Raw genomic sequence first — 12,796 nt, 5'->3', positions numbered from 1 at the left:
ATATCAAGCTCAGGCCCTGTTGCACAAGGGCCTGTTGAATTTTAATCGTGATTAAATTCCATAAGAACCAATCAGAGAAGAGTTTTATGTGAAGAAGGCTTCTCTGATTGGTTGTCATGGAATTTAATCGGGATTAAAAGTTGATAGACTTGTGTGCAACAAGCAAGTCTCTATTCACGTCAAGTAATCTGTAATTAATGTTTAATTTGAGGAAAAACAGTAATAGCACAAAGTAGAAGATTTACTTTCTAGAAGATTTACTCTTCTTCTCTGTGTAGATAGTGAGGAAGTTCTGGAATGTATATTTTCGTAATGTTGGCCTATATGGAAATAAGTTTGATCCTCACTAGGCTACTACACCTCTTCATCACACACTCTTTCAACCTTCTATCTCGCTCTCTCCTAACTTCTTCCTCTCTTTCTTCCAGGTACCTTCTCCCTATTTATTTATTCATTTATTGTATAAAATACTATAATCATAATACAATTATGACATTTGAGGAAAATCTAGGCTGAGCCTGTACTATTTCTCTCCAAAAATGTTGATAAATTGTTAATGTTGTCCAAAAGATCTCACACTGCTTCGTCACTTGATTTTCGGTTCAGGAATGATGATTTAAAATTTTGAATTTTGAAGGTTGATTTTATACTCCAAATAAATCACAGAATGTATCACAGTAAATTAAAAACTTAAGAAATATTGCACTTATTAAAAAAATATGAATACAGAATCAAAAACCTACTCACTATTGTTTCTTGACTTATTCTCTCTTCAGCCGTATTCATTTTTTTCCTACCAGTATCCATCTATCTGTCCTATCTCTTCTCTCACTCTTTCACTCCTGACCTCCCTTCTCTCTCACACTCTCCCTTTCTCTCTGCTCACTTCTCTCTCTCTATAGGAGCGCTCTGAGTTATTTCTGTTAATCTGGCAATAGGTGCGTAGTCTGTCACTGAGGAGGCGCCCCAAGAAAAGAAGAAAGAAAGAAAGTGGGAGAAGTTTGGATACAGTGATACGAATAGACAGAGAAGATAGAGAGAAAAGGACGAGAAACAGAGTGAGAGAATGAGAAAGTGAGCACGGTCAGGTGTCAAAACTAAATAACGCGTTATATTTAATGTTGCACGGGCAATTCCCAACGGTTGCCGCCAACCCAGAAAACCATTTGTCAAAACTGCACGCCACTGCTCTAAAATTATTGATATTTTCCTGAAATGCTTAAATGAATGCAACTTGTGGTTATTTCAGAACTTCTGGAGTTCTTTAGTACTAGTAGTAAGTAGGGTTTTTGAGTTATAGGAAAATAGAGAGACCTCCTACAATGTTTTATTTTATGAAAATATCCAGTTTAATTAGCAATATTTAAAAGAGAAATTAGTGTAGATACTGTACTCTAAAATGTATCGAAGTTAATGCAACTTGTGGTTGTTCAGAATCTTCGGAGTTCTTTAGTACTTGTAATAACTATTTCTGAGTTATAGGAGGAATAGAGAGAACTCTACAATGTATTATTCAGAAATATTTAGTCTAATTGACACTTAGAACAGATTTTAGTGGTAGATACTCTTAAATGCTCCAAACTTGTAAGCTATTTCAGAGCGTTACAGTTCCTAGCTATAGGAAAATAAACAAAATCTATTGAGCTCTCTATTTTTCATGCGTTTTGTATGTAATAAGGATTATTTATTCAAGGTGGCGTTTGTCTATTATAGACTTATCCTACATCTTTCTCTTCAAAATTAAATTTTCTACAAGTTCTGTAGAAACATATTTTGTGTTTATTGTACATTTAACATAGTAAATCTGCTCAAATTCTTAAAGGAACATGTTTTTCGGGAGCAAGTTTCGCGTATTTCGTCACATATCTTGAACATTACTGTAGCTACAGGTCTGGAAACGGTTTTATTCAATTTTTTAGTGCATTTTACATTAAGTACGCTAAATTTTACATCTTATTTAACAGCCAACTAATAGCCGTAGGGCTTTTGCGTTTCGGCAGGGGAACTGAAATTGAAATCCTCCACCCTGTATAACTTGGTAACCAAGCATTTTCGGACCTATGTTGATTATAACTTGTTTTCTTCGTCTGATGTGAGGAATCACGCTCTGACTTATGGACACCTTTTTCCAGAGCACCCTGTATTTCTAAGAGACATCCAAGTGAATACAATTCTCTGTTATTTTAGAATAGTTGGAGTTCTTAAGCTAGAATTGTTTAGTCTCTACTTATTTTTGATAGTTCCCATGGTATAGGGAAATTGAGTGATGCATGAACAATGTAGGTCTATTTATGAAGCACAATGAGATTATTACTGATGAATATCTGTGGATGCAACTGATTTTTACATCTTCTGTAGAACTTTTTAGTTTTATTACTCAAAGAGAAGAAGGCATGAGATATTTTGGTAACTAGAATAGCTTAGAAAGAATGTGAAGTTTCTGATCAATTCATTACCCACACATATCAAGCTTCTTCCTGCAAATATCGTAGATGGCTTCGTTATCCACTAGGAATCCACAATTTGAATTAGCTATTGAGAAGTGTGTTGTAAGCAGAGCATTATAGGGCTCTACCACAGATGTTGAAACCTGTAAAATCATTTATGGATTCATTGATGGCTGAATTCTCTGTAGTTATTCAATTTATTAATTGATAAAAATATGTACTAAAGCCTCAAGCCAGTTGGGTTCGAGTGTTGATCCAAACTGGAACGTTGTTCTACCTCTTTTCTATTGCATTTAGGATCCTGAAGACTATGAACACACTTTCTCTACAACGTACTTCCTATTTTGAAATCCTCATTTAGACTTGTTTCTACTGTGATCTGCCAGCATTTTCAAAATTATTCCAAATTTGAGTGTATTTTCCCAATAGTGACATTTAATATTAAATGATTTAAATTACTTAATGGTATAGAGTTGGAGGGAATGATGGGATAGCATTGCTGCCACTACTTTGCCTTCTATGTTGCATAGCTTTATTCATCCCGGCATTCCTGATAAACCAATACGGTATTGATTGTTCATTCTTGTAATCAATGATCAATTCCATCTCAAATATATTCTATTCTCCAAGACATAATGATATATGTCTCCATGAGTTGTTGATGAATTGAGATTTGATATTCTGGTAGTTTTTATTTTTTATATGTTGTACTTTTTTATTTTTATATCTGGTACATTATATTCTCCGATTTGACAACAGTGCGTAGTTCGGAAATGCTAGAGCTATCTGCTTTGTATAATGACATACAAGGATGGCGAACCAATTTTATTCTGGTGCTGACTTATAATGCGAACCTCACTATAAAAGAATTTATAAAAATATCGTATACAGTCAATGAAAGATGCTTCGATAATTCAATAATTATTTAAAATACAGTATGTCAATCTGTTCCTGACTCTATAAATATATTTCAAAATACTACGTACCAGAGTATCCATCGATTAAATGATAACTCTCATCAATGAAATTCGTAATTATGAATAGTTATTGAATTATTTCTGAACTCACAGTGGGCGCCGATACACAGAAAACTGGTACTTGCTTTTCTTCCCAATTCTGCCGCTACTCCTCCATAAGTGATGCAGTCAGCCCCGAACCTGTTCCACCACCAAAGCTGTGATACACAACAAACCCCTGCAAACTGTTGCAACACTCCGTTATGCGCCGCAACTTGTTGCAAAGTTGGTGCAACATGCTGGAGCCGACTGTGCGGAAGCCGCGAGCGAAATTGTTGGCTGCGTCTTCACTGCCTGAGAGTAACCAGTTGCCGTTGAAGAGCCGTCTTTGGGGGCCCGAGCGGATTGAATCTGAGTTGGAAATTTGAGAAAAATTGATAAATTTGTGAATGAAGTAGCATATCATTGTTAATTATGATTAATTATTTGCCAGGCTTCACAAAAGCCTGTTAAATTTTAATCATGATTGAACTCCACGATAACCAATCAGAGAAGGGTTTTCTTGGAAGAAGGCTTCTCTGATTGGTTCTCGTGACATTTTTTCGGGATTGAATGCTAACCGATTTTTATGCAACCGTTCGCATGGAATCGATATCTCATTCATTCATTCAATCACCCCGATTGTCGATTAATGAATGAAAGATCGATTTATACATGAGCTTATGTATGATAGAATAATAATCTGTACCATACTATAATAAAGAAAAGAACTGGCTTATACCAATACCTACTATTACTAAGTAATAGTATAAGTGTATAAGTGCTTATCACTGCGGGATAGTGAATTAACATATGACGCATCATCACGTCTGAACTACTGGACTATTTTCAATTCTTCAAGTTTCCACTACGTCAAGTTTTCAGTTTATAAAGTTATTATTAGTCCTTTGCGGAGCACGGGTTATCTACCAAAGTTATTGATAAACTCATTATTCATCAACTATAATAATTGAGAAGGATTAAGACATAATAAGTATTGACGTAAGTGAAACAGTTCAGTGGAAACTTATGAGATTGGAAAATTTCAAATTTATGAAATGCAGCTATGATAAGTGGATGTTTGATGCATTGAGCCTCGGAAATATTGGGCTATGATTGAATTAAATGATGAAAATTGATAAGAATTCGAATTTTGTCCTGAATGGAATAATCAAATTATTCATAAAATAAAACAAATATAATCTATTTAATTTATTCTAAATATAATTTTTCAAATTTTCAATATTCCAATCGTCAATCTCCGTGATTTTGAAGCTAATAACTCTAATCGCGAGTGGTTACTCTTCTAACAAACCATCATTATCGCACCTAAGGGTTAGAGAACGGTCAGGTCGATATGTAATTTCAGCTTGCTCGCGTTCTCCTAAATCTATTATAATTATCTACAGTATATCAATGGCTGGAATGTTTCTATAATTGCACAGCTTTTTAGTGGCATCGATCTTCACCGCGACTTACTCCTTCTGTTCCACCTCTAGGTCTGGTTTTAGATCATTCAAATCACTCAAATCGTTAAAATCTTCTCAAATTATTTTCAATAAATTGATTTGAGAATTTCGATGATACTAGAAATTGTCCATTACCTATAACACTTGGCTCTAGATCAACAAATATAGCCCTTGGAACTAATTTATCCTTGGCAGTCTTCTGGAAGAATGCGTTCAGTTCATAATCCTCTGTGAAAGGAGGTTTTGACTCCGGATTTGCTGGTTTGCCATCTTGGTCGATCTGATGCTCCAGACAGAATAGGTCCCAAATGGCATTGCCCATCTGTACTCCAGCCTGACCTATATGTACTGACACACATTCTCTCTGAAATTCATAGAAATTGGAAAATAGATTAGTAGATGAATTTATAAATATTCAAAATTGTAATATAATTAGCAGATAGATTTCTATAAAATTTTACTTTTAATATAGTTAGCAGATGAACTCCTGAATATTTATAATTGTAATGTAGTTGGCAGATGGAATTCTAAACATCCATTATTTTGATATAGTTGATTGTATGGTTTCTTACTTTGTCAGTGTATTCTTCTATTTCTATTATATTCCTATATCTTCTTATTCTTTGTTAGTGTATCCTCAGTGTATTCTTTTTTCAATGTAATATAGCTTGAAAAATGAATGATTAAGAGTCTTCAATTATTGTATTATGTTGGATTAGATCAGCTTGATATTGTCAAATTTACTTATCTATCAGAACAATTTATTATTATTGTTAATAATACCATTGAGAAACGATAACTATTTCTGATTTCGTTCATCTCTGATAATAAAAACGAATAATTTAAACAAACTAGAAAATTGTTTCCGTTGTTAGACTATTATCAATCTCTTGTAATCCGAAAGCTTAAACATAGAGCAGCAGGCAATATAGTGTGAGCGAAGCCCTACGATTGGTCATTAGCTGTTGACCAATGAACATCGAGCTCTCCTGTCATTGGTCGAGACTAGATACTAGTGTTCCAAATATGGTCACCAGAACGTTTACCAACAACAAATGAAGATAATACCTGAAACCTTCTTAGATAAGATGAAACTAAACTATTGGATCAAGATCATTATTGTTGTTTTCATTCAATATGAATATTTAGCACATCACTTTCACAACAAAACAAAACTTTTATTGTTTTATCAACGATCAAATTCTTATCCAATATAGTGTGAGCAAAGCCCTACGATTTGTCATTAGCTGTTGACCAATGAACATCGAGCTCTACTGTCATTGGCGGAGACTGAACACTAGTGTTCCAAATATGGTCACCAGAACGTTTACCAACAACAAATGAAGATTATTACCTGAAACCTTCTTAGATAATATGAAACTAAACTATTGGATCAAGATTATTATTGTTGTTTTCATTCAATATGAATATCTAGCAAATCATTTTCACAACAAAACAAGACTTTCATTGTTTTATCAATAATCAAATTCTGATCCATTGATAATTTATTCTCAATATCAAAAGAGAATGATCTAACAGCTAACATAATCTGTTTACAAGAGTGTTATCTACTCACCATATTGATACGCAGTAGCTCTCTGTTGTATTTTAAAAGTTTGATGGATTTTTTTAAGTTTGGAAAAAACAAGCTTGAATTGTAGGTAAGTGGAAAGAATTTTGAAACCTTGATAGATAGTTATTTGTGAATTGCTGTAAATTTTGTCTATAATTTTGATAAGAAAATTTTTCAACGTTTCCAAAGTAGATTTGAATTTAGAAAGTCATCATCATATGTTTGAATGTTGATAGAGGGACGTCGAGTTGTTGATTTTTATTTCTTCTACATCTCATTAAAAATCTCTACACCAGAATTTTGATTACCTAGAGTAGTTGTATTTTTAATTTTATCACTAAGATGGCTGTGATTTATATTAAACTTAATAGATTTATAGAATTTATTCAATTTATCGGCGTTTTTTGTTCAATATCGGTAATGATTGACAGTTACAATAAACTCATAACTTCAGTTTCTGACTAGATTTGAGCTCTTTCGAAATTCAATATTGATCTCTGCTCTCTTGCTCTCTGCAATATCCTTCTTCAGCTCAAACTTCAAACCTTGAGACCTCTGTCTCTCGGAGGAAGTTCAAAGAGAATAAACCTTTAAAGAATAAATTATTCATTTGCGTACAATTCTCTAACTTTGACAAATTTAAATTGACTTTTCATAACTGGATATCCACAATAGGCCCATACTCCTTATGTGCCAAACTTAAGCTTGGAATTTATTTGTGCACAATAGCATAAACTTTCTTCATAGGCTATTATATCTTGCCAAATTGACAAGTTGCCAAAATTGGATTGAAGGTACAATCGTTGGTAATATCATAATTGAAAGTTCTTTTTGAACCTTATCCTACCATGAATGATTAATAATCAACAATTTGTCTCGTATAAATTCATTGCTGATTGTTTATATTCACAATTTTTACCCTGCCAAAAGCATCCTGCCATCCTAAACATACTACCCATCGATTTATACAATAAATATTTATTAACCGAACGAAGTGAGGTCTAAGATTCAAGTCGACGGTTTGGCATTTCTAAATGTTTATATGTTGCGCATTTACGGCGAAACGCGGTAATAGATTTTCATGAAATTTGACAGGTATGTTCCTTTTTTAATTGCTCGTCGACGTATGTACAAGGTTTTTGGAAATTTTCAATTTCAAGGATAATATAAAAGGAAAAAGGAGCCTCCTTCATACGCCAATATTAGAGTAAAAATCAGACTATAGAATTATTCATCATAAATCAGCTGACAAGTGATTACACAGATGTGTGGAGAAGCCAGTCTATTACTGTATTTGTATAAGGTCTATAGTTTCAATCAAAGACATTGAAGAGGTTAGACCCATCATCTTTAAGCTGGGTTTACACCAAAGTTATTAACAAAATGGTTATAACTTAATCCATATAGATTCTATTAGATTGAACGGAAGTTGACAAACACATATGTTCATCATGTGTATGATAAGTTATGTTCAATCTAATATAATCTATAAGGATTGAGTTATCACATTTTTCAAATAAATTTGGTCTAATCGCAGCTTTATGGTCTTTGGTTTCAATATTTTGTTTTGCAGTCATGGTATTATTATGCGTGCCCATCAGTATCAATATTCTCACATTCAAAAAAACTAAATTAATAGGTGAATAAAAATAAACAAATGAACTGAATAATGCTGGAGAAATTATAATATTTTTTATTCTAAAAAATTAATTTTCATCAGATAGAAAGATCATCATGGAACTGGATGAATCATATCAGAATGGAATACAACTTCAAACGTGAACTGAGTTTGTTTTAACATTCAAAACAGTTGACATCAGGTACTTGTGGATGAGAATACTGCGTGAGGTCTACTGTTCACAGAACTACTAGTATTTATAATCATACCCCTATACCTAGTTCACTCCAAACTATACTATACCCTCAATAGTAAGATAGTCGTTTATTTACATCTTTTATCCGGTCAAAAACATCAACTCTCACTCCAAACATACTATATAGTTGAAAATAATAAAACAATATAACTTGTAGCACCCTTGTTTATTATAAAAACTTAAAATATTTGAACACGACTAGTTTCGGTTTTTAAAAACCATCCTCAGGTTCTCAGGTTTTATTAATTTAAAAGCAGCCCATTTCAATAAGTGTTTTATATAGTTGAATTATTACTCTATAGTTATACTTTTACCCCTATACCTATTCATAATCAATCCCTTACATACCCCTATATCTATTTATTCTCTTATACATATTGCAGCCCAACCAAGCGTACCTTTTATTATCGTTTGCAATTCATTTGTGAATCGCACACCGTTTGACTAGTGCCGATAACAATATAGCGAATGAATAGTGAATAAATGAATGCTGGGGTGAATTGCTGTCTGGGGTGGTCACCTGAGATCCAGACCTGGGTCCAATTGTTCGAGAGCCATCTGCCTCCCTGTCAGAGTGAGAGAGAGGGAGATAGGGAATCAACCTTAGTCAGAGTGAGAGGTTGTGATGAGATCACTCCAAGTCAGAGAGAGATGCGTAAGAGGGTATCACCCAACGTCAGAGAGAGAGGATAAGAGGGAATCACCCCAAGTCAGAGAGAGAGGATAAGAGGGAATCACCCCAAGTCAGAGAGAGATAGAGTGAGAGAGTGTTAGAGGGAACCATCCAACGTCAAAGGGAGACGTGTATTGTTTGTTTCGTGAGAAATCATATCCAGAGCGGTTAGGTTAGGTAGGCTCGCGTCTGCCACGGTCCAAGCAAATAATAATAGAAAGGTTTTCACTAATCTCGGCGTCCATCTGCCCTTTGTTTACCTTTCGGATAATAGAGGGTGCGGGAGGTAGGGGAGTAATAGGGGTGATAGCGGAGGTAGGTGATGGTTTTTATGTTAGGGGGTGGCAGAGATTTCTGAATCTGATCTCCCAGGTTGTCAAGGATCGGGTAGTGTAATGAGTACTTAACGGTAGCAGTTATTGGTAAACATAATATGAGTAACGGTGATGCTGGGTTGCTAGAGGCCGTTTCACATCGCCGTAGCGTAGCTTGCGTAACGTCATCAAGCGCAAGTTGAGGTCCGTTCACACCGAGATATATACGTTTTTGTTTTTTGTTTTCATGCAGAGCGCATGCGTTACCTGAGATACGTGCGACGGATATATTGGAATAAAGTGGCATTGGAAACGCGTAGTATCAGAGACAAATGAATATAGGTTAGTTGGTTAATAGTTGATTAATTAATAGAGACAAATAAATTAATTAAACCGAATCTTTACTCTATGATATTATGCACCTTCAACGATGCGACGCTGATCGTTTGCTGTGTCATTAACCTGTGATAAGTTCTTAAATAATTGTGTGTTTTGTCTTTTCGGTCTCAAAATTTAATAGTTTTTTCAAAGTTTGGAATTTTAAGTACCAACTATTTGTAATTAATTTGATTTAAAACTTTTTTTTAATTTGAAAATGATTAGTGTGTGATGAATTATGTGTTTTGAATTGTAAATTGAAGAATTTTGAAGTGATACATAACCCACTACATTTGGACTGTTGTATAATTAGAATTGGAACCGTTTTTGCTTATAAGCCTGTGTACTTTTCTGTGAGTTGTGTAATTCTGAATGATTGAATAAATAAATAAACAAATTAACTCTATTCAACCGGTCGTGTGTTGATGGGAAGGATATTATTTTATATCCTTCTAGAGAATCGACAATACTATTTGTTGAAACATCGCCGATTTATAAAGTCACATACAATTTTTATATTCGTTATTTCTAATTGCATTCAATCTTTTTCTCATTGATTAATTATTTATACTTTGTAAAATTCGTTGAATAATTTGCATTACCGTTATTCAATGCAAATTAGTGTATAAGCCAGTAAATATTGTAACATACATAAATAAAGAAATCTAATTTGATCACTCTCTCTCTCTCTCTCTGTAGTTTTCACGTGGAAATATCGCACTGTAATTGTAGCAAAACAACGGCAAAAGATGGAAAAGTGGTGAAATGGCAAAGGTAGCTTCAAGATTAAGAGTGTTGGACGTATGTAAGGCATGCATTTAAAATACCATCGCTGCTCCACTACGTTAACACATAGGAATACAATAAATTCAAAAGTAGGCTTAATTACATTTTGAGAGTGCAATGTATCGACAAACTGCATATCAGTTGTCTAAATTCATAAATAGGAATGATGAACATATGTGTTTGTTAACTTCCGTTCAATCTAATAGAATCTATAAGGATTAAGTTATTAACATTTTGTTAATAACTTTGGTGTAAACGCAGCTCAATTATTGTGGCAAAACAATGGCAAAAGGTGGAAACGTGGTCAAGCTGCAAAGTTAGCTTCAAGATTAAGAGTGTTGGATGTGAGGCATGTATTTGAAATACCTTCTCTGGACCACCATGCTCCTACACATAGGAATACAATAGATTCCAAATTTGCAAAATTACATTTTGAGAATGCAATGTATCGACAAACTGCATAACTGTTGTCTGGATTCATCAGTTGAGATTCATCTCTAATGAAGGAGTAATAATAATAGCAATAATATTATTTCTCTGATCGCCAATGAATTGCAACCAGAGAGCTTTTTGACAAAAGATAGACATAATTGTTTTATTATACATACAAAATTGCCAATACTAAACTTAGTTCTAATTATAATACCCCACTGAGAGAGAATTGATAATAATATTGGATGAGATCATCAATTTAGATATTGAAGTAGGATTTTTACCGTTAAATGTCAATAACCATGGTTTATTTAGATCATGGTCAATGAATCACAATGAACCGACAATGACATATTCATTTCACCTTGATGGTGAGTAATTCTTTATGTTCCATTCATTTATACAATAAGTACATTATCGAAATGATAGGGAGAGGAAAAATAAGTAACCTTGTGCTATTCCTCTCCCAAATTTAGATAACACAATATTATTTCATATACTTCAACATAAATATTACTAAAACATATTGTCAATTTAGTATATATGTCTTATAGACACAGTGGCAGAGACAAATAATAATAATAATAATAATAATACTAATAATAATAATAATAATAATATAATAATATAATAATAATAGAAAGAGATAAGACAATTGAACAATTCATACATGTATTTTCAAGTTTTGGAGCCAGGATATGGCCTCGTCATCTGCTACATGCAATTACATCAATTTAAGTTGAAATAGAATAGCTATAGTCCTCATATTCTTTCCTCAAAAAGGTGGCGGATGACAGAGAGGCATAGAGAGTTGCTGCCAACCAGCCCAACAAATTTTGACCAAAGAAGAAAAATTAGTCTCTATCACCTTATAGACTTATTTTTAGTGTCATCTGTGTCCACAAATCAAATCCTCGTTTATTGCCATAAAACATACCTATGTTGAGACAATCGTCATTGATAATTGTGAAAATATCATGTTTATAATATAAAAATAATTAAAGTATCATAAAAAAATAAAATATAATTTATTTATTTATGAAAAACATGGAAGCATACAGGATTTCTCCCTAAAATTGCTTCCATAACAACACAATTACAATAGTTCATTATACTATAAGAGTACAGAAAAGAAGATATTGGAAATTACAATGAAGAAGAGGAAAAATCATCACCTTATAAGTATGTGATATCATAAAAATGAAGAAAAAAAAGATAATTATCTGTATCTTATGTGAGATTTCTAATTGATATATTCATCATCATGTAAGATTTTAATTTATGAGTATGCATGCAACTCCTCTCTAATTGCATAAGCTCTGATTCTCACTCCTTACCCCCTTGTTAACTGATTGAGGCTACATCAAAGGTGAATAGCGTAGTAGGCCTACATGACATGTGTTCAATCTACACGAAATTAAATCAATTGTGGAACCCGTCATAAGCTGTTCCAGACAGGTAAGCAGGAAACCGTGTTTTGTTCAACCGAGTTTGTGCCCAAGAACAATGAATTATTGTTCTCCTCTCTCCCTCTCCTCCTCGCTCAGGAGGGAAGATCTACTCTGGAGGTTCTAGGGTTGGGTAGATCCACTCTAGAGGGTTCCGGGAAGGTTGGATATACTCAAGCAAGGAGAAGGTTTGAGGAGAGGGTAAATATATATCCACCGGTGGCGCATGGTTGAAATTTTTAAAACCCTCTGGCACGCTTACTACTTTCAAACCTCGACGGATATCTTTCGGAAGAGCTCACTTGAAAGGTGTACCTTCTGTTCGAATTTGTATTGAAACTAGATTGAGGGTTGAAGATTTTGAGGTTGAATTTAGCCTCGGGCTATCAAAACTAACCTCCCCCGGG

The 12,796-nt window shown here is 33.7% G+C and overlaps 1 protein-coding gene across 1 annotated transcript; it reads right to left on the bottom strand.

Annotated features, from left to right (window-relative positions):
* Positions 1 to 3,567: 3,567 nt before the first annotated feature.
* LOC120356710 (tubulin alpha chain-like) lies at positions 3,568 to 6,662 on the bottom strand. The gene is made up of 3 exons (XM_039445683.1): positions 6,488 to 6,662; positions 5,047 to 5,275; positions 3,568 to 3,814 (listed from the first exon to the last, which is right to left on the bottom strand). Exons 1-3 carry the CDS (start codon positions 6,488 to 6,490, stop codon positions 3,570 to 3,572), a joined length of 477 nt encoding a protein of 158 aa, XP_039301617.1. The 5' UTR covers positions 6,491 to 6,662; the 3' UTR covers positions 3,568 to 3,569.
* Positions 6,663 to 12,796: the final 6,134 nt, after the last annotated feature.

The sequence above is a fragment of the Nilaparvata lugens genome, unplaced genomic scaffold (assembly GCF_014356525.2).
Source record: "Nilaparvata lugens isolate BPH unplaced genomic scaffold, ASM1435652v1 scaffold7604, whole genome shotgun sequence".
NCBI classification, from domain to species: Eukaryota; Metazoa; Arthropoda; class Insecta; order Hemiptera; family Delphacidae; genus Nilaparvata; species Nilaparvata lugens.
This window is presented reverse-complemented; position numbering and strand designations above follow the sequence as displayed.

What these genes read in the sequence shown, in the direction of transcription:
- LOC120356710 (XM_039445683.1), bottom strand. An exon ending in TCTAGAGCCAAGTGTTATAG is followed by an intron (nt 3,815 to 5,046) that starts GTAATGGACAAT and finishes TTTCCAACTCAG; the next exon opens with ATTCAATCCGCTCGGGCCCC.